A 22,973-nucleotide genomic window follows, 5' to 3' on the forward strand; every position below is an offset into this window, starting at 1 on the left:
ATATCACTCAATTACCAAGTCGGAAATGCAGCCTTTTGTGAGGAATGAAATATCATTTGTTTATTAATCATCGGAGGCATAATTACATTTTACTTTTTATGTCATACTTAGTATATATGTCGTTCTTATTTTTATTTTTTTTATTTTTTTTGCCTGTGTAACTTTGAAATCGACGTAAATATTTCTTGTTACTTTATAATGTTGATGCAGATTTTTTTTTTTTTTTAATGAATTGATTAAAAGACTGCTTTGAAATAATTTTTATCTTTCATCTAACATTATATACTGCTTTTGTTAATTTTGGTTTTTTTATGGCTTTATATTTGACTATAGAATTTGAATATTCTATTGAGATCCAGAACTTTATTCAAAAAAGAAACCAAGTTTAGTTCTGTCTTTATGAGGAAAAAAAACGAATAGTACAAATGTGTAAAAAAAAAGTGCTATAAAAATTGTTGTTTTATTTCCTATGTATTATAATATGTTTTCGCAATTAAAGTTGATATTCTTTTCTTAACTTCTAAACATATAATTTATTTCTTTAAAAAAGAAAAGTGTAAATATAAAGTAATTGGTGTACAGGGATCAAACCTAGTCATTAATCTCAAAATTATATGTGCGGATACAGATGAACTACTAGCTTCTGTATTGGCTGTGGACGTTTTGAGTTTGGGTGCTAAACACCTGGCCTTGAAGTCACAAAATTTTCGAGTCAGTTTTCCGGATTCGAACTCAAAATTTAACCAATCAAAATGTTAGATTTCATATTTCGAGCATGATTTTTGTGCTCTGAGCACTGAGAAAAGTTTTATAGTTTCAATCCCAGGGTCTGCTTCGTCATTTAGTAAATATATATATATTAGAGTTGGTGATATACCTCAGCACATTTTAGACTGCATCATGTATTGAAGTTCACATTTGATCGTTCGAAGAATCTCCATTTTTAAATTAGCCTGCTGTTATCGCTGAATTAGACAAGCTATGACATTCGCTACTTAAAGTGACTTATAAATCACATCCTGATGGTGCAATGATGACAATAGATCATTACATCACCACCCTTAATTTAATTTTGGATTACATGAGGTGATTCCAACAGTTTTCAGTCGACTGTATGCCAGTCTTTTTTCTTGTCTATCTTAAAGTTTAATTGAATGGTTTATCTTCGAATATGTATTTAGATTGTCCCTTTGGTATCTTTCGCCTCTTTTTTTGTGATGCCAACTTATTAAATAGAAGGGGCGTGATGGCGATTTCAGTTTCCACAACATGTTACCAGAAATATATTTTTCAGTTACGCAAATATGCAAAACATGAAAAATATAATGTATTTTATACAAAGGGATCCTCTTTCTTAGGATTACCGTCAATCTTGTCTCAGCTTCGAGTTTTGAAACAGTTTCTTACAACAAACCCTGGCATATATGAAATACATAATGCAGATTCAAATATTGTCAAGTTAAGAGTATCAAAACTTCAAGAACAAAAAACATGATAATTCAAAAGATTGAATCTAAATATAAAAAGTTATAGGCTCATCAAAATAGATGCTTTTAAGAACCCTGACATAAATGCAACAATTGACCGCGTGACAAACAAAGATAGGAAAAAGATGATGTGTTATGATTGTCAATGTCACAACTCATCAAAAAAGACAACATGACACAGAAATTAACAAATATGGTCAACATACGGCCTTCAACAATGAGAAAAGCCTTCACCGCATGGTCAGTTGTGAAAATCTCTAAGATGGCAAGCTTAAAACAATTCAAACGAGAAAATTTAAGGCTTAATCTACGTACAAAAAGTTAACCAAAAAAAAATATGTAACACATCAAAAAAAGGACAACCACCGAATTACAGGTTCCAAATTTGAGACAGATACACAAACATAATGTGGCGGGGTTTAACTTGTAGTTTGAAAGCGCCAACACTTCCCCTACCCCGGGACAGTTTTGTAACAGTAGAACCTAGGGAAAAACTATAAAAATCAGTTGAAAAGGCTAAAACTCATTTGATGGATACAAATAGAAATCAATTCAACAAAGGAAAGAGTAGACACGGCCAGGTACCACCACAGATAACGTTCGAGTAATTGGTGGATATTCTAACATGAAAACACTATGATGAAATACAGATAACTGTTAGATTTTCAACAATGACGTTTACCCTATAATCATACGTACGGGTCGAAAATGGCTGGATTTGTGTAATTGTTTGTTTGGTTGGTTTTTTTTAGAGCCAGGATTGAATTTCAGTTTCAAAATGTTATACTAGTACTAAAATTGAATACTGTATTATCTCCCTTAAGATGGTTAGTTTACGATTTTCTTGTTGACCTACAGTTTTTGTAATGAATACAAGTTGGAACGTTTGATAACTTCTAGCTCTTACAGCCAACTGTCTATCCTGCACAAAACGCTACATGGTGTCAGGTGTAGAAGCGAATGATGGAATTTCTTCTACAAAATGGATTCGGTAAGCACTCCATCTCCGTCAATTGACTGGGACATTTCAAAACTTTCCCGACGCTTGGAAAAACAATTGTTATTGATGGAGATGAAAAACTTGCTCTAGAAAAAAAGCAATTTGTATTAGTTTTGAATAATCATAAGAACATTTATAACGTATCTTACCCTATAAGAGTCGAAATGGACAGACTTTGCTATCAAAGCGTAAACTGAAAGCGTACAATGGTGGTGTGTGGTGCTCACTACGTATATGTCGTCTGTAAAGTTTGTTGAACTTCACAATATGTAGAATTTTATGTTATGTATATTAAGAGATCCCCTATCTTCGGACTACAGTCTTGTTTCAGTTTTGAGTTGTTTTAACTGATCTGTTTCGTTCATATTTTTTTTCTATTTTTGCAATTTCAAGGGTCAAATTTTAGTTCTTATTGCACATCCTCCTTTATCTGTAATAGTGTTGAAGTTAATCGTAAGAGTCAAACTGGATTTATTATGTTAACTATGTTAGTTATTGGTGTACTTTTTTTATTCCTTGCTCGGTTATATGTTTTTTTTTTTCATATTAAATTTGAATAGACGCGAACCAATTGAATCAAGCAACGAAATCTAAAATCAGTTTACTTTGACATATATTTCACGATTATGTGACAAACCCTAACGTCTTCAGTACTGATTAAGTGACATACGAATACTTTAAGGTATGGATGGATTCATATAAAAAAAGAAGATATGGTATGATTGCCAATGTGACAACTGTCCACAAGAGACCAAAATGACACAGACATTAACAACTATAGGTCACCGTACGGTCTTCAATCAGGTGGTTATAACAGCATTTCGTCAACATTTTATAATTCTTTTGTACACTTCACCCTATGTAGCTTTTTAAAAGTTTAATTTAAGAGTAGTGCTAATAGGGGAATAGTGGAATGCAAACATATAATTGGGGGGGGGGGGGAGGGTTGATATTATGAAAGAGGAAGTATTATAAAAAAAAACGGCATTGTTGTTCGGAGAAGATCACACGATATTATAAGCAACTAAACAAAATGGAAAAAAAATGCCTCCAAAACAACACAAACAAAAACTAAGGAGTAAACAACAAATAAATGGAACTATATCGCGCTGTATTTTTTTGTTGTTGTCACGGCTACCTAATAATTTCAAAATTTCAAATGAAGTTGATGTAATAATTATAGGCAACTGTACAGCCTTTAACAGTTAGAAACAACTCTACCGTGTAATCGGCTATTTATTGCCTCGACATGAAAAATAGGAAACTATTCAATAGTTATAAAACGAATGGCCTAATTATTATAAAAAAAGACCTATTTAGAATGTTTCAGGTTTTGACATGATTGAAGGCGCCAACCCTCCCCTAACCTTGGGCTTTATTTTTCGGAGTTTGCCATCAACCATGAATGTATTAATCCGGGTTACAATTGAAACAGAAGAAAACACATCAACTATCAGAGGGAAATAAAAGAAAACAGGAACACCAAGGTGCAACAAAAACAAACGCAAACTTACATACAGTGTAGAAACGAACTATTTGATAACAACTACCATATTCCTGACTTGATGTAAAACATTTTAAGAAAACATGGTGGGTTGAACATTGTGTATGGCTAGCCAAACATCCCGCTCAGATGGCAAATATCACTAAATATATATGACAGATAAATGATTTTATAAGGGTTGTGTGACAATCGGGAGAACGATGTAAACTTTGTATTCGGTGATTGTCTGTGTTTAAATATTATTTTTTTTTACACAAGTAGCGGCAAATAATAAATGTATATTATAATATTTTAGGAATATTTTATTAAATTCCATATTTCTTTATAGTGTTCACTTCTTCCATTCAAATGGATTCCATTCTTCCAGATCAGCAATCTCCTCTTGTTCGTCAAATTCATTTGAATTCCATTCTGTAAAGAAATCTCGGCGTTCTTTATGCAAAAAGTTTGTTGCGCTCTTTTTATTCAGTTCAACTGTCGATAAACCTCCTCGTTTGATCTTATCTGCAATAACAATATAATATTTCAATAGTACCCAAACACGAACATCTTAATTCATTCAAGGACAAGTTTAGCTCCACTGAAATTCACCTAAAACGAGCTTGAATATAAAACTCAACTGAAATTTCTCACATGAGTTTCACGTGAACGGAGATTGTGAATTTCTCTGATGAATTTCAAATGAATTTTACCCCAAAATGTTTTTTAATCAAATTTGTAAATCTAAATGTTATCTCAGTATAACTTTAATTTCAAAATGCATGTGATTTTGAAGTGAGTTACAAGCTATATTCATATGAATTGCATCAAGTAGGTATAAGGATTACAATTGTATTTCGTTAACAAAGATAGCCAGTAACGCTCAATGAAAAATGCCAAATTAAGTAAGCGAATAACGAGTATTTAAGACCCAAAATGCCGAAAGGTTTTGCGATATACAGCTATATGTAAAGTATTCCCTTCCTGAGGTAGAACACCATCGGGTGTTTACGAAAAATTCAAAGTAGGTTAAATAGTTAATCATTCTGTAAGTATGACAATATCAATTATAGTTCATGTCAACACAGAATTGGTGTGTAAAAAGAGAGAAACAAACTTAAAACTTGCAAATACAAATATACTAATCATAGATATGGATTTAATAAATATTCTTATTCTTCTTACTCCTCTACTTATTATGTCACCCGATCGACAATGTCGGGTGACATATTGCTTTTCCTCTGTTTCTTTTTCTGTATTATTATTATTATTCTTCCACCTTTTTTGTCCGGCAGTTTTCTCGGAGCTAATGGAACCAATCTTAATGATAGTTAACTATAATGAGGAACACAAAATTTCGGAGTGCTGTAGGTCTTAAGACCATAAAAAATGGCTGCCGTTACCATGGAAACGGAACAATTGTGAAAAATTCCAGTTTTTGGTTTTAATGAATTATTTGGAGTTCCTTTAACTTAGAAGCATTATATTTTGATACAATGTAGGTGCCGGGCATATACTGGTTTTGGATGATTTTGGCAATCATTGGAACTATCATGTTGCCATGGAAACTACACCAAAAATTTCCAAAATATCAAAATGCTCCAAATTTAATAAAACTCCACAGTAACGATGAGCAACATTGGTAGATGTAAAATTTGGCGTTGGAATTTCAAAAATGTCAGCTGTTACCATGGAAACAAGTCAAAAATGGTCAAAATGCTTCAAAAACCTTAAAGTGGCATTTACTTTCTTAAAATGGTAGGTCAAATCCATTGAAACTTTGATGGTATGTTCCCTCCCATGTACCAATGTGGTATCTGCCATTAGAAATTTGGAATGGTATCTGTTACCATAGAAACCAACCAAAATGTCAAAAATTTCAAAAATTTCAAAATGCTCCAAAATTGATGAAACTTGATATACTTGTTCACTATCAAGTCTGCATGAGACTTTTGAAGTTGGAATTTCCAAAATGGCCAATGTTGCCATGGAAACTGCAGAAATGTCAAATATTTTCAAAATGCTCCAAACTTAATGAAACTTTATATTATTGTTAACTGGCATGTATAGATCAGACTTTTGACTTGGGAATTTTCAAAATGGCTGCTGTTGCCATGGAAACAGAAGAAATGTGAAACTTTTGACAATGCTCAAAATGTACTGAAAGTTTACAGAAAGATATATCGCAATGTGTTGATCTGCATTCATTGTTAAATTGTTTTCAAATGGCTGCTGCTTAGTGGCAATAGGGGAAGGGTGACATCCGCTATTGCTTGCAATGGCAATTCTAGTTATTCTTATTCTTCTAAGATATCAAAATTAAATTTTGTGTTTACGCCAAACGCGTTGTTCGTGTACAAAGACTCATCAATGACGCTCGAATATAAAAAATGTTAATAAAGTACGAAATTGGAGAGCATTTGGGACCAATAGTTCCTAAATAAAGGCAACAGTAGTATGCCGCTGTTCGGAACTCATAAATTCATGGACAAAAAACAAAATCGGGGTAACAAACTAAAACCGAGGGAAACGCATTAAATATAAGAGGAGAACAACGACAAAACACTAAAATGTAACACACACAGAAACAGACTAAGAATCAGACAAAATCCCAATTGAATAACAAATATAACATCAAAACCAAATACATCAATTTGGAATAGACAAGTACCGAGACACGTCCTAAAAGTTTTCTAAATACAGTTCAGATAATCCTGAGGTACAAAAGCCTTAGTATCTAAAACAAAAATCATAAGTTTTGTAAACAGTAAAAAGACTGGCATAAAGTCATACTGTTTTGAACATTTCTCATTTTCATTTTGTCATTTAGTATTTATCATCTAAGTTGATATTTTCCTAAGCTGTAGACAGGAGGCCCCACTATGACCGTACTTTTTCATATTATGTGCAGAGAGTTTGACAATAAAGGTTAGATGTAATATGAAATACAGGGTATAGACATTTCTCAAGTTGAACATAAACTATCTCAGTTTGCAGATGACACTTCACTGATTATGGATGAAAGTGAAGAATCTATGGAAGAAGCTTTATTAGAGCTAGATTGGTATGCAAAAATTTTTGGACTAAGGATAATTTTTTTTTAAAATCAAGTAGTATGGAATGGAAGTATAAAATACAGTAGAGAAACGTTATGCCAGAACAGAAATGTATCGTGAGGTTCAACTTCTGTTAGGCTGTTAGTGGTAAACTTTGATATTGATCTTGATAACATTTTAAAACTTTTATTATACTGATAGGTATCTTCAGACAAAAACTTTGATTAATACATGGTCTAAAAGAAACTTAACAGTTATTGGTAAAATATCTGTGGTTAAAAATCGTATTCTTCCTATACTTAATCATCTCTTTTAAACATTACCAACCCAAATGCTGAGATAATTAAGAAAATAATATAATGACATTTATTATTTCATAGAAAAAAAGTGCTACACATGGATTATAAGAATGGTGGTTTAAAGATGATAATTATTAATCTAATAATTTACAAATATAAATGAAGAAAAATTGTTCAAACTAGGAAATTGTTACACAACAAACACTATTTCAAATGTTAAAAACAAACTTTTAATTGATGTTTTTAAACCATGGCAATATTTTGTAGATAAAGATATATATTCTATACATGGGAATGTATTCTTGCTAGTCCGTTATGGATGAATAAGAATATAAATATCAATAACAAACATGTATTTTATAGAAGTTGGTATGATAAATGTAGTTTTTCTGTAAATGATGTGATTAGTAATAGTGGAAAGTTTTTTTCCTTTGGGGAAAAAATGTAAAGACAAATTCGATATTTCTGGGAATATAATGATGTATAATAGTATCATTTCAGCATTAAATCAGACAAAGAAGCTGTATTCAATGGAAGATAATAAACTCGCAGAACCTTTAATACCCTCTTTTGTTCCAACCATTTTAAAAAGAAAAAAGGGAACTAAATATATATATTGGATGTTAAGACCTAAAGTGGTTCCTAATGGGCAGAAAAAATGTGGAATGAAAATTTGTAACTTAATGAATTAGAATGAAGAGAAATTTCCAACTACCTTTTGCAGTTACTAATAACACTAGTAACAATGGTTACAGTTTAGAGTAAATCATAGAATATTAGCTACAAACAAATTTATGTGTAAAATTACTTTCATTAATAGTCAACTTTGTAATTTGTGTAAGGAAGAAATAGAAATTATGGAACATGTACTATGAAATTGTGAAAATGTCCAGAATTTATTAGAAGAAATAGATATATGGTTTTTATCTAATGGTATAAGTATATCATCCGCCAAAAATTTTTTTTTTGTTTTGTGATGTCTCACATGTATACAAGGGTGAAATTTCAAACCTGATTTTTCTGTGTCTTAAACGATATATTTATAAGATAATATACTTCCAGGAAGTTTTATCAATTCATTCTGTGAAGAAAATAATAAAAGATCTTAATTATTTAGAGAAGCAGTGATATTGTTGGTTTTTTTTTTTAAAGCAACCTCTACCCTTTTTTATTGGGAAAATATGTATCATTTTTATCAAATTGGGAAATTTATAATAAACCATGAATTTGGCTGGAACTTTACAAACCCCCTTCCAAGGGGTGAACCCTTATTTGAAATAAGACCCCTTATTGTCAGTGATGATACATTAATATACCCTCAAATCTGCACATTTAGCCATTTTAAGCACGAAAAATGTTTAAATGAGTGTTTTTCAATTTCTATTCATGCACAATTACTACTGAGACTGGAAAAAAGTTGGTTTTTTGGGAATGATTTTAAGCCATTTTTTTTCAAATTGGAATTCTTCTCCAGGTGAAAAGGCCTTTGTTCTCCGGTAGTATAAGGCAAATAATACCACTGAGAAGTGTATAGCAGTAAGAAACAATAAACCTAAGAGTTTCAACAAATTGTGGATTCATTTTACTCATTTCATTGATTGTAATAAAAGTTATAATTCATATGTGAAAAACATTATAGAATGTTAATTTGTGAACTAACATCAACAATATTCATCAGAACATTATATTTATTTTCAATTTATTTTCTTATGTTTTAATTTTTTGGTTAATTTCACTTATTTTCCTCAATATTTCCATTCTTTGAAAAACTATGGAAATTCGAATATTTGTATGTTTGTTAAAATATTTATTCTAATATTATCATACATTTATCTGTGGTCCTTTTTTTTTTAGATAAAAAGAGATAGCAGAAGTTACAAAATTGAATTTTCCGAATAATTTCGCATATTTTTATGCATGTAAATAGCATGAAAACGTACTACATTATAAAGAGAAATCATATTTATATTGTCGATTCAGTAGGATTTAGACATTATTAATTAAAAAAAAAGACACCGAATATATTTAATATAATGAAAGTAATAAATAAATGTTTTGCCAGATGAGCATATTTCAAAATATTGATAGTAACGAAAACGATTTTAAAATAAAATCGTAAAAATAGTATTTCATTATGTAAATACAAATATGTGTCTTATAAAGCAGTAACTAACCTTCCATTGGTAATGACTGCACAAATGTTGCCAATATCAAAATAACATAAAATGCAACACAAATTTTTGAAACCATTGTTAGTCTACTTGATGCTTTTGTTGGCAATGATCTCTAGTTCGAGATACAATATTCTAGTTGATGAAACTGAGGAAAAGGTTATACTATGAAGCTATTATAATTTTAAATGTTGGAGGTGAAATTTTCAAAATGATGACAATTTGTGGAAGGTTACATACATCACTTACTAGTATCTCTCAAGTTAAATACGTTTGATTACAGTAATTGGTGTTTGACATTTAAAGTGTACATGGGTACGATGATTACACATCTATCAATAGTGGTGCTACGACCTTAAAGTTTAGAAATGGAAAACAACATTTTATTAAATGCATGAGTCAGAAGCGATTTTCTAGACCATTAAGGGACGACATCAAAAGTTCAGTGTAGGATGAAAAACTTAAATCGTATAGTTTTTTCACTGACCCCCTACCCCCCTCTTATCTTAATTAGGGAAAATTTGATTGACCAATAAGGTTAATATAAAATTGATGTCAATTAACCAAAACTTGCAGCAATTTGACCCCCACCCCCAAACACTATTTGAATTAAATTTGTTATCCTTCGTTGATTTTTTTTATGTCGTCCCTCACAGGAACTGGTTTAAAGCGGAATATTTAAAAGCCAATGATCTAGATAATATGAACCGGTACTGTTGGGAAAAAACATAACCAGAAAGACCTAGTAAAAATAAACAAATCCTTCAAAAGTCATATCTGCTTTAGTAAGTTAAAACCTAAATTTCTTTAGAAGTGTCATATCTATCTTTTCGGCAAACAGAAAATTAAAATCTAGTTTCCGAATTCATATTTCTGGTGGCATTTTTATTTAAATTAGTTAGAAGAGAAAAAAAACCAACATCCATTGGCTTAATAATTAAACACCATTTTTATTTCGTCAGCGGTGATTGAGATGGCCATCAAAAATGTTCAGCTGTTTGCATTGAGCTTACCTGTTTCATTTAAACAAATATAATTACAGACGGGAAAACTGATGTACGCATTTCTGTTTAGAAATTAGAATATCTCTTCCAAATCCTTTTTTTTTTATTTTTAGAAATGACACAACAATTTATGTCTTTTTTATGTACAAAATTCTAATCTGTCATCGACCTTTCAGTTGTATCATTGTTTGTGTACACCACTACGTTTCAAGTATAAATATTTTTCACAATGTAAGATATGTTTTTTTTATAATAACATTACATGTATGTTTCATTTTAATACATTCTTTTTGATTGACCAACAGCAATCTCGCTTCGAGATCATTCTGAAAATAAAAACCATTTTTAAAATAAAATGTGGCATTCATGGTAACACGAGCTTATAAAGTGCACATGTAAAAAAATGAAAACTTGATAGAAAGGGTGTTTTCAAGATCCTTGCAAAATTATGTAATTATAAGTATTAAAGGGTGGTACCTTACACTACAGGGAGATAACTCTGTGAAAATCATAAAAACGTTTAAACCACGGTGTATTGATAATGAAATACTAAGTTCTCAATGATCAAAATTAGTGTTTGTCAAACTGCCTTATAAAAAATGTACTTCGGTCAATACTTTTTCACCCCAATGAATTTTCAAAAAGAAGCATTTAATTCTTAAGTAATAATACCAATGTAAGAGCAGGAACCACCTACCCATCCGGAGCACCTGTACTCCCTCTGAATTCATGACTATCGATAGGAACATAGAGAATGTATCGAGATCAAACAGGTTCCTACTATGTGAGGGAACAACACAACAAATAACATATAATATTTTAACATGTGAAATATATTCTAGAACAACATACAATTATAACTGGTTAACTTGCCAGGCGAGTATCCAAGGGGAAGGGAGGGGATTGAAACCACCCTTTTTTCGATGATCAATGTATTTGAATGGGGACATGTAGTTTGAACACCCCCCATTTTTTTGTCCTAGGATAGGAACCCCCTTTTTAAAATGGTTGGATCCGCCCCTGCTAGCCTAACTATACCAATTTTTAAAAGTTGTATTTATAATTATTGATGCTGATTGGTTTTTGAACAAAGAATCGCGTTGAACATATCCTGTGTGTCGTGAATTTCTCAATGCACGTTCTGTTACTCTGGAAGATGTACCTCAGTACCATTTTAATCAATATGCTTACGGTTTGGATTTATTTCGTGAAAATCGCGGTTTAACCATATTTCCGCATGCTGTATAATTTTTCAAGAGTTATTATTTTTAAAGATTAATAAGAAATCAAATATTGTACACAAATATAGTTTTAAACTTATGAAGCCTATTGTATTATTATTAAAATGGGATTTTTGGTATACATCCATCACAAGGGGTACATCTAGAGATTAATTTGTACTTGAATCATGATTAACAAGTGTTAAAATTTTAATTTTAATCAATACCAATTTTACAAATATATATAGATTCTTACATTGATACCAGTGGATTATCGGATTTACCCAATCGAGATAGTTAAATTATCAATTTTAAAGTTCGAGCCGCCTCGGCGAGTACTTTAAAATTTATAATTTAACTATCGAGATTGGATAAATCCGATAATCCACGAGTAACTATGTAAGTATCTGTTTCTCTAATGATTAAAAAGACATTATCTTTTTTTGTTTACCGAAAACCCCTTCAAGTGCCTTTCACATTGCACGAAGTTGTCAATTTCATTAATACCTGTTATCATATTTTGGTTCATCCAGTCAACCAAAAAGGTCATGACCCTTAAAATCATCCAATGATCTTCTGAGATCACCAGCAACCACACGTTGATTAATTTTTTTTATACAATGGGTTCGAAAAGGGATAAATTTCCATAGAATTATAGAAACCAATTTCTATATTTTTATTGTGCCATCAAAGAATAAGATATACTTGGTTAATTTTTTTTTATGTTATTCATTTGCATTCTAAATGAAATCACGTGAATAAAATATAAGATCAGAATGATGTACATGGTAAAATAATGTGTTTTCGATAATTGTCATACTTTTAAACACGAACAAAACACATATTATTTTTAAAAAAAACGCTTCCACAATTTGAAAATTGAATACTTATTGTCTAGTTTGTGTTCTATTATTCGATTTTGCAAATTGATTAGGGACTTTCCGTTTTTAATTTTCCTCGGAGTTTTTTGTGATTTAATTTTTTTCTAAATTAATTCACTTTAATAGATTGAATAAAATCTCAGAATGGTGTACGTGGTCTGCATTGTGCAGATGATTGTCGCTGTAAAAATAATATGACTTTTGTTACAAATGATTATTTTTATCATGGGTAAGGTCCGGCGATCAAGAGGTTGTCAGTCTGTTCACTTGCTGTCATGATACAACGTAGATGTCATTTTTTATACATTAAATATAGATATAGACAACAAAAGTATCATTCGGCCTTGTGAGATTAAATGCAATAGAATTACACAGTGTAACATCTTAAAAATCTAAGGATGCAGGCTATTTGCCTCCTTTTAATCGCATGGTTTTGTGTTTCAGTTTCAGGTAAGAATCGATAATTTCTTTTCAAATTATCTTGGAAAAGTTTCTTTTTTACAGTTATTTAACTAACTTAAGATTAAAACATCATTTTTTTTTTTCGAAGACCTATAGTTCGAATTTTCAATAATGAATATTTAAAGCATTCATGTCCTTACATGACTTTGAGAGGTCATATTAATCTATATTTTTGTTGTTGTTATTGTTGTTGTGATCTAAGATATCAGTATTAAATGATAATAAAAAGAGAATGAATTACATGTAATAAAAGACTGACAACATCGGTCAACTCAGGGTTTCAGGATATTTTATTCTAATATTAAATACAATAGTACTCTAATTTATAACGCCCTTTTTCAACAGATAATAATATTCGGTCTTTCTTCAATCCCTTACTTTTTTAAGTATTGTTTAGTAATATTTATGTTGTTTTACTTAATATCATATAATGCATGTTCACATTCAATGTATTGTTTTATATATTTTATTGTGGAAGAAGACTTTATAATAGATTTAAGAAGATGTGGTATGAGTGCCAATGAGGCAACTCTTCATTCAACTCACAATTTGTAAAAGTAAGCAATTACAGGTGCAAGTACGGTCTTCAACACGGAGCTTTCGTTATAAAGGGCCTCAATGATGACAAGAGTAAAACCATTCAACAGGAAAAATCAACGGTGACAATACGGACAAGTTTACGAAGCAAGATACATACTAGAAAACTTAAGACTTAGTAACACGAACCCAACCGGGGATGAATTAAAGTGCTCTATCTACAGTCCAAATGCTGCTTGTTGGGTATTACCCTTCATTATTGATAATGCACTAATGTAACGGGGAGCAACCAGTGGTAGTAATATAATCCTATGAATCATATTTGAATTCGTTAGAGTACTACACGTGATTTTAGATTTTCTCCGTCCGGTTAGCCCAAAAAACTTCGGAAAATTTAGGACAAGTTTTCGTTATATTGTTACTTTTCTGTTTTGGTACGAAAATGCTCCTTTAGAACCAACATACGGTGTCTATAGTTCTCAACTTGTTTGGTTTGTCCGTACCTTAAGTGACGTTTTCCGTTCAAAAACGTAATCTATATGTTTCTTGAAAATTATTCAGTAAAATATTTCGTTACCAAATATACCTTAAACCTTAACTAAGTTCTACTCTAGATGAAAAAAATGTTATCAAAGTTTGGATGTACATGTAAATTGCTTATTACAAACGGGATAGTACAAGTCGTTCTCATTTTACGAGGATGCTTTTTACCGAAATATTGATACGATCCGTGTAAACTTATTGATCCTTTGAATACACTAATTCTAAAGGCTTACCAGTTCATTGCTGCATTATCTTGAATTCTTTTTATTTGTACATGTAAAACATTGAATATTTTATCAACAAATCCAAACTAAATTAAATATTATGGTTAAATGCACAGTCCTATCATCTGTCGGTTACTGATATTTAAAAATTAAATTGCAGGTCATGTTTTTCTTCAACTTTTAATTCCGTCGTTATACTAAATACGTTAAATAAATTGTGAATGTGTACTGATTGGTATCTTAGTCTTTAAATATACACGATTTTTTCATAATTTGTTTCTTCTGTGTACTCTTACACCACTTTCAAAAGATAAGGGGTAGAGTTTGGGGCGGCAACTCCGCTACATTCTATGTGTCAGTCCAAAGTAAGGAGCCTATAATTCAATTATGTCGTTTGTTGCTGTACTCATAGTATATCATTATTTTTTTCGTTAATGTTTTGTACATTAATCTTTGTTAACTTGTTTGAATTTTTTGTATTAGCCTTTTCGCGGTTGTACTCAAGTACAGAGTCAGCACAGTAGGACATCGTCGTACTCATATACAGAGTCAGCACAGTATGACATCGTCGTACTCAAATACAGAGTCAGCACAGTATGACATCGTCGTACTCAAATACAGAGTCAGCACAGTATGACATCGTCGTACTCAAATACAGAGCCATAACAGTATGACATCGTCGTACTCAAAAACAGAGTCATAACAGTATGACATCATTTTTCTTAAGTCTATGGTAGTAACTGTTGTAAAATAATCAATAATGCAAAATAGGTTTTGTCCACTAAATTTGTCAAACTGATAGATACTGATGTATGATCATCATAAAGCTTGTTTGCAGTAAAATCAACAGTAAACGTAGTTTGTTTAAACTACAAATGTAACTACCAGTAACTGCGAATACTCTCTGATCTATACTTAGTGTCTTTTTGTTGCGGGGATGAATAAGTACATTGCCACGTTCTCTATGTGGTTTTGCATCAATCTGGCGATCGAGTTAAGTCTTTTTCATATGATTTTTAAAGTCTGTTCTTATGTTATAAGCCGCTGTTATGCCACTGTCTCGTGTTAAAAGGGGGGCTTTAAACGTTGAACCCCGCCACCTTCTATAACTGCCTGTCCCAAATCTGAAGCCTGTAATTCAGTGGTTGCCGTTTGTTGCTGCGTAACACATTTGTTTTTCGTTCATTTTTTTGTTCATCATGAATTAGGCCGTTCGTTTTCTCGTTAGAATTGTTTTACATTTGTAATTGCATGTCCTTTTATGCAAATAGCGAACCATGAAGACCAAACGGTGACCTATACTTTTAAATTTCGTTGTCATTTGCTCTCTTGTGAAGAGTTATTTCATTGGCAATCATACCACATCTTTTTATTTTTATATCTACCATAAGTATAAAACAACAACAATGAGCAAAGTCCATACCGCATAGTCAGCCATACAAGTACATGCTTCCCTTCATCGTTTTCCTTGAAATCTAAAGTGTGTACGTGTCTTATGACATTGGGCTAAATCAAATACATTTATTTGCTTAGGTGGAAGACAGTCAGGATTACAAAATTCCTTATTACAGCATGGGGATGTTGTTTCCAGTAGATTAGGTAAACATTTTTTTTTATATGAAAACCTTTGACGAAGATATAAAACCTTTTTAAATGAGTGACAAAGATTTTATTGATATTAAGTTGTACGTTTCACTTCCCGAATGCTGTGCGTGCCCGCGTAACGTCATATTCTGCTGCTATACTTAGAAATACTAGCAAATAATAAAACGTGTGTTGAAAATGTTCGAATTAAAGTAATTAAGCAATTAATTAAAAAAAAATATATCACATTTGTGTACCAGTAATACTGGTTTTACCTTTCTAAACAATCTACAAAATTAAAAATGTTCTAGAAATGTGGCTGAGGTCGTTTACTGTAGCATATGAAGCTGACATCATGGTCATTAAGTCACATGACTGTCATGGCGTTAGTTGTTACACTTAAAGTTATTTTTAAAACGGAGTTGTGCATGATCTTTACAGCTTTTTAATGAAAAAATACAATATCAATCAATTTTGATATACAGAAACAACAGTCTGTCAGGGGAGATTACAGACAATACCCATCAACCTAACTTCGATTCACAATACCTTTATTAAAGGGGGTCTCATTGGGGGGTTCCGATCCCGGATCCCGCTTACTGTTTTGTCAGATTCCCGTATCCCGCTTACACTCATTTTTTTGTCATTTCCCGAGTCCCGCAAAACCTCATTTCCCGTTTTCACGCCAAAATCATTTGACTTTCACGTGTCACGCTTACAAAAAATAGGCAATCCCGCGTCACGCTTAGACCCCAATAAGACCCACATTAAAGTGTTTAACAAAAATCTGACTGTGTAAAAGATCATACGAGACACAAGACTTGCACCAAAGTGCCTCATGAGAAATGTGTACAACTAGTCAAATAAATATATCAAAATAATAGTGTATATTTTATAGTTAAAATTTTGAATGGAAATGGGGAATGTGTCAAAGAGACAACTACCCGACCATAGAAAAACAACAGCAGAAGGTCACCAACAGGTCTTCATGCAACCATTTAAAATCATTAAGTAATAAGTTTAATCGCCTCAAACACTTTAAATATTTTGATATAAACTTTGACTTAAAAAGAATAACCAATTCCGTATCCGTACCCGTTTATTAGGTAGCAACCATTTGTTTTTTTTGGGGCGGGGTGGGGAGCTATAATTTTTTTTTTTTTTTTTTTTTTTTAACATGATAGAGAAAAATGTTTATTCACCCTCTGCAGTCACTATTTGTAATGCTAAAATTGAAATAAAAAAGGTTTTCGGGAAAAAATCCATAGCACGCCCCAAAAAATCAAATGGTTGCTGCCTTAGTTATATCGAAAACACAAGACGTTACGTTTTGTCAACAAAGGTGAAATGAATCTAAACAACTCAGAAAAATTCTGTGAAAATTAAGATTGAAATATAATACAGAGATATTAATATTATGTTATACTAGTGTCTCTAAAAAAAATATCAGGTATGTCTATGTTATTGTGCAAACATATAAAGGGAAATTTCTGAAAATTATGTCAGTAGGTCCAGAACACAATACACGAGGATAACAATCTCTCCCTAAAAACAGATAAAAACTCCTATAAAAATCTATTTGTTTTTTATTACATAGATGGTCAACAATTTCCTGATCAAAAAGGTGGTCAACAGTTTCCTGATCAAAATGGCGGTCAAGGTCAACAGTTTCCTGATCAAAATGGCGGTCAAGGTGAACAGTTTCCTGATCAAAATGGTGGTCAACAGTTTCCTGATCAAAATGGCGGTCAAGGTCAATCGTTTCCTGATCAAAATGGAGGACAAGGATTTCCTGACCAAAACGGAGGACAAGGGTTTTCTGATCAAAACAGAGGACAAGGGCTTCCTGATCAAAACGGAGGACAAGGATTTCCTGATCAAAACGGAGGACAAGGGCTTCCTGATCAAAACAGAGGACAAGGGCTTCCTGATCAAAACGGAGGACAAGGGCTTCCTGATCAAAATAGAGGACAAGGGTTTCCTGATCAAAACGGAGGACAAGGGCTTTCTGATCAAAACAGAGGACAAGGGCTTCCTGATCAAAATGGAGGACAAGGGCTTCCTGATCAAAATGGAGGACAAGGGTTTCCTGATCAAAACGGAGGACAAGGGTTTCCTGATCAAAACGGAGGACAAGGGTTTCCAGATCAAAACGGAGGACAAGGGTTTCCTGATCAAAACGGAGGACAAGGGTTTCCTGATCAAAACGGAGGGCAAGGGTTTCCTGATCAAAATGGAGGACAAGGGTTTCCTGATCAAAACGGAGGACAAGGGTTTCCCGATCAAAACGGAAGACAAGAGTTTCCCGATCAAAACGGAGGACAAGGGTTTCCTGATCAAAACGGAGGACAAGGGTTTCCTGATCAAAACGGAGGACAAGGGCTTCCTGGTCAAAACGGAGGACAAGGATTTCCTGATCAAAACGGAGGACAAGGGCTTCCTGATCAAAACAGAGGACAAGGGCTTCCTGATCAAAACGGAGGACAAGGGTTTCCAGATCAAAACGGAGGACAAGGGTTTCCAGATCAAAACGGAGGACAAGGGTTTCCAGATCAAAATGGAGGACAGGGGTTTCCTGACCAAAATGGTGGTCAAGGTGGTGGAGGTGGTGGAGGTGGCCAACAGTTTCCTGACCAAAATGGTGGTCAAGGTGGGGGAGATGGTGGAGGTGGTCAACAGTTTCCTGACCAAAATGGCGGTCAAGGTGGTGGAGGTGGTCAACAGTTTCCAAACAAAAATGGTGGAAACCAAAATGGGAAAGTCGATGATGAAAAAAGAAACATTAAAAGAGATGACGATTCGGAATGGTGGGGTAGTGATTCCTCTGAAGGAAATTATATGTCCGATTTAGAGGCATGGAAAGTTAATATAAAAAATCTGTTTGAAAAACACCATCGGCCGTTTTATAATCGAGATTCGTCAGACGAAAGTGATAGCAGCGATTGGCATAGCGACATATATACCAAAGAGCACACCGATAAGCTTGGCAAACTTAAAGATCGAATGAGAAACAGAGTATTTTACGATTCAAGTAGCGATGATTCGTATTGGGATTCGTTTGAGGACAGAGACAATACTTATCCTGACCGGAACCTCATTATGGTGAGTAAACCACATAGAAAAACCAGAAGGGAATCTTCAAGCGACAGCCGAGATTGGGATAACAGCATGTATTCTGAAGAAAATACAAAAACTAATACTCTTGGTATACATAAAGATAATATAAGAAAACGAGTAAATTACGATACAAGTAGCGATGATTTGTATTGGGATTCATTTGAGGACAGGGACAGAGCTTATACTCACCGGAAGGTCATTGTAGTAACAAAACCACATAGAAAAAATAGACGACACGATTCTAGCGATAGTGAAAGCCTCTCCTGGGATAGTAAGATAAATTCCAAAGAAAGCACAAATAACAATAATCATGGCATACATAAAGGTAATATTAGAAACAGATTAAATTACGATACAAGTAGCGATGACTCGTTTTGGGATTCATTTGAGGACATGGGCAAAGCACGTGCTGACCGGAAGCTGATTATGAGAAGAAAACCACACAGAAAGACCAGAATGCAATATTCTAGCGATAGCAGTCAATACGATGATTTCAATGAGGGTAACAACTATGCTGTTGATAATCATAATATAAAATCTACATTTAATAAACGGGGAAGGATTAACGATAATCTTGACAGCTGGGACGATTCTTCTAGTTCATTTTGGGAAGATTCAGAGAGTGATGAAAGAGGATATTATAAACAAGCACGTAGTAAATCTAATTTAATAAATAGGCGAAATTCTTACGATGATGATAGCTTTTACAGCGATAGCTGGGAAGATAGTAGCGATCATCGTCCTATTAGAAACCGCAACGAACGAAAACATTTTAAGAACAATCGTGGAAAGAATTATGACTGGGAGAGCGATTCATGGGAAAGTGATAGCTGGGATTACCGAAGTAAATTGAGAGACATTCCGAGAAGAAAAAGTATTTTTAGGTTGAAATAAAAACAAAATGGATGATGAGAATTTTATACTGTTGTCGAACAATACTGTACAACGATTATTTTAAGATGGCGCGATAACCGCAAAATGAAAAAATATCAAATACAGGAAAACTTGCTTGAAATTTGGTTTGAAAGCTAAGGTTGATTTCATTTTAACTTTTTTAAAGATATTAGGTCTTGTTTTTTACAAAAACATTTAGACAATGGCGACAAAAAAACATAAGATTTATCACAAATTAAATACAGTTAGACGAGATTATATGAAAATTTATATTCGGTTTAATAGCTGAAGCGGATTTTAATTTTAAAATGTCAGCTTTACATTTTGTATATGTCAAAATATAAAATGAAATCTTGATAAGAATAATAATTTGATAAATTCGCAGGAAAACTTCAACGCGTTCAATACTTGGCTATTACATACCAATAGTTTTAATGAACGACGACTAAAGCGATTATGAACTGATGTATGTCACAGTCGAATAAAGGATAAGTATAGAAAGAAAATGTATGCAAAGCTATGATTTTTATTGTTCTTTTTTTGCATGTTAATTAAAGCAAATGACGAAAGATTTCACATTTCATATAAAGCAAATTGTTTCGTTATTTATTGATAAATGGTTACATTTGCTTCGGGCATCAGATGAAAGTTTTATTAGCGGTCAAAATGTCAGAAGGATCGTGTGTCGTGTATATTTTTGACAAATGTGTTTAAATACCTAGGAAATTAGACAATTACATGTACACGTATATAACGATTTTGTTTTACAAAATCTAAAATAAGGCTTCTGAAACTATTTTTAACTATATATATTAAGGATGTACATGTCTGAGGAGCCAGACATTTCTAGAATTAAACTTTCTTTCTTTACCTGATTTTTGGGTTAAGATGGCAGTCACTAAAAAAGCATATGACCGAAGAAAAATATATGTGGTGGTATATTTTTTTTATTACGGACATTTGATTTTCACATTTTTCATCAATGTTGATCCTTTTGGGGCTATTATCATGAAGAAAAAAACAGTTTCACAATTTAACTTTTTTTTATACTTTCGATAAAGAGGTAGTTGAACGTTACAATCTGACTAAATTTAACTTAAAAAACAAAACTATAGATAATTGATGATATAGGAAAGTTTTATCAAATGTGTTGCTTTTTTTAGGCAAGTTGACCATGCTGTCAATTTTGTAAATATTGGATTTTTCTACATTTTGAGAACAAAAAGCATATGATTTCTACATCTTTGTAATAATTGATTAAAAAACTACTTTATCCAATAAATTAGAAAAGAAAAAAAATTATATGAGATGTATATATGTTTCTGATAAAATCATTTCGTGTAACCCTCACCCATTTTCTCAACCTGAATAATTATGGAAGTTCCAGTAAGATTAAAATAAATTTGATATTGCTTAATCAGGTTTGGTCAAGATTTTATTAGGAAATATAGTAGATTAACCGACAAGTCGAAAACAAGCTTTTATTTGTTTCTTAATGTGTGCACTCTTTTTATTTGCCTCTCTTTGCAAACCATTTTCTCTGTTAAACGCTCGGTTAAACGTAATCTTCGACAAAATAAATTTCAATTAATCGGTAGTAACTGATTTATATGAAGGAGGCTCGCGGGTATAAGATTTTCAGAAAAAAAATAAACATTTAATTTTCATTACAAATTTTATAAATTACCTTAAGTAGTTGTTACTTTATCATATGGCACAAAAATCATTCCAAAAATCAATTCGTGTTGGCCCCAGCTGACTTTTTAAATGTAGATATCATTGAAAAAGCTCGAAATTATCTCCCTTTGGTGCAACAATGCTATTTTTTGGCTTTAAAATTGAAATATCTTTTTTTACTCATCGGTGACCTATATTTTTTATTGTTGTTTTCAAATAAGCTATACATAAACTAAATAATTGTAAAATGTAAGCGATTTTTGTAATTAGGTTCTTTTTTTATTTCGATATTACCTCTTTTTCTCCTATTACTTCAACAGAAAAAAAGAACATTTATAAAAATGTATGTTTCTTTCGAAGGCAGATTGTGAGCGTAAATGATCGATGACCCCTCTCTTTTATTTTAATGATAAAAAAAAAACCCTCTCTCTTATTCCATTTTTCTATTAGGTATAAGATAAATTTCATTTATGGAAAAAAATAGCGAAATCTTATATTTAATAAAAAAAAATGATTTAGACCCGTGATATGATCTGTTTTCTAATGATTAAATCTAAAATGCCCAGTGTAATGTCCCGAACGGATATGGTGTAAATCATTCGAGACATATTTGTCTTCTTCAACTGTATTTTTTTCCCAGATTGCCTTTGGGTTTCTTCTTTTCGTTTGTTTCTCTTGCTTCTATTTTTTCGCAAACGTGAAAGATGGTTTAGTTGAATGGATTCGATATAAGAGATTTTGTTCTTTTTATCTTTCTCCAAAATTATACAAGATATCAGATTTGTATCCGAAGGTTTCGATAGGTTGTACACAAGAATTTTAACTCCACTAATTCATAGCCACATTGCTATTCTCTATTAAGTTTGAATAAAGTGACAGACATTGCCTGTCAAAACGATACCTACATATCAGCCTCGCTTAAAAAAATCCGCATACCTCAAATCAACGGAAATTGAGAGCACATGGAAGTCTTGAAGTACAAAAACATTTACTTCCGATCTGCGAACTGACCAAAACGTGCCCTTCTATTTAAATTTCATACAAGTTTATTATCATTTAAAATTTTCTTTCAGCAAAGATGCAATAAAGATCCCAACACTAAGGGCTTTCATTTTATAACATATCGACCAAAATACTGTATATGCTTTGAAGTTACAGATTTGTGTTAGAACTTTTTTGTGTTACATGTGTACACTATGGACACTGGAAGGACTGTCAATATGCTGGTTTTTTGGGGGCTAGGCAATACTACATATCTCTTTTATAAAACTATATTATGTTTTGTTCCGTTTTCTCAATATATAATTGGCCACATTTGAATTGTGTATTATAAA

The 22,973-nt window shown here is 32.2% G+C and overlaps 1 protein-coding gene across 2 annotated transcripts; it reads left to right on the forward strand.

Moving 5' to 3' along the window:
* Positions 1-12,845: 12,845 nt before the first annotated feature.
* LOC134721054 (uncharacterized protein DDB_G0290685-like) lies at positions 12,846-20,084 on the forward strand. 2 transcript variants are annotated; one of them, XM_063583758.1, is made up of 3 exons: positions 12,846-13,051; positions 15,901-15,966; positions 17,549-20,084. In XM_063583758.1, the coding sequence occupies exons 1-3, from the start codon at positions 13,000-13,002 to the stop codon at positions 19,960-19,962; spliced, it is 2,532 nt and encodes an 843-aa protein (XP_063439828.1). In that variant the 5' UTR covers positions 12,846-12,999; the 3' UTR covers positions 19,963-20,084. The 2 variants fall into 2 exon arrangements, with proteins under 2 accessions (XP_063439828.1, XP_063439829.1); XM_063583759.1 differs by lacking the exon at positions 15,901-15,966.
* Positions 20,085-22,973: the final 2,889 nt, after the last annotated feature.

Source organism: Mytilus trossulus, chromosome 6 (assembly GCF_036588685.1).
Source record: "Mytilus trossulus isolate FHL-02 chromosome 6, PNRI_Mtr1.1.1.hap1, whole genome shotgun sequence".
Taxonomy (NCBI): Eukaryota; Metazoa; Mollusca; class Bivalvia; order Mytilida; family Mytilidae; genus Mytilus; species Mytilus trossulus.

What these genes read in the sequence shown, in the direction of transcription:
- LOC134721054 (XM_063583758.1), top strand. Translation starts at nt 13,000, where the DNA reads ATGCAGGCTATTTGCCTCCTTTTAATCGCATGGTTTTGTGTTTCAGTT. An exon ending in GTTTTGTGTTTCAGTTTCAG is followed by an intron (nt 13,052 to 15,900) that starts GTAAGAATCGAT and finishes TTATTTGCTTAG; the next exon opens with GTGGAAGACAGTCAGGATTA. An exon ending in TGTTGTTTCCAGTAGATTAG is followed by an intron (nt 15,967 to 17,548) that starts GTAAACATTTTT and finishes TTTATTACATAG; the next exon opens with ATGGTCAACAATTTCCTGAT.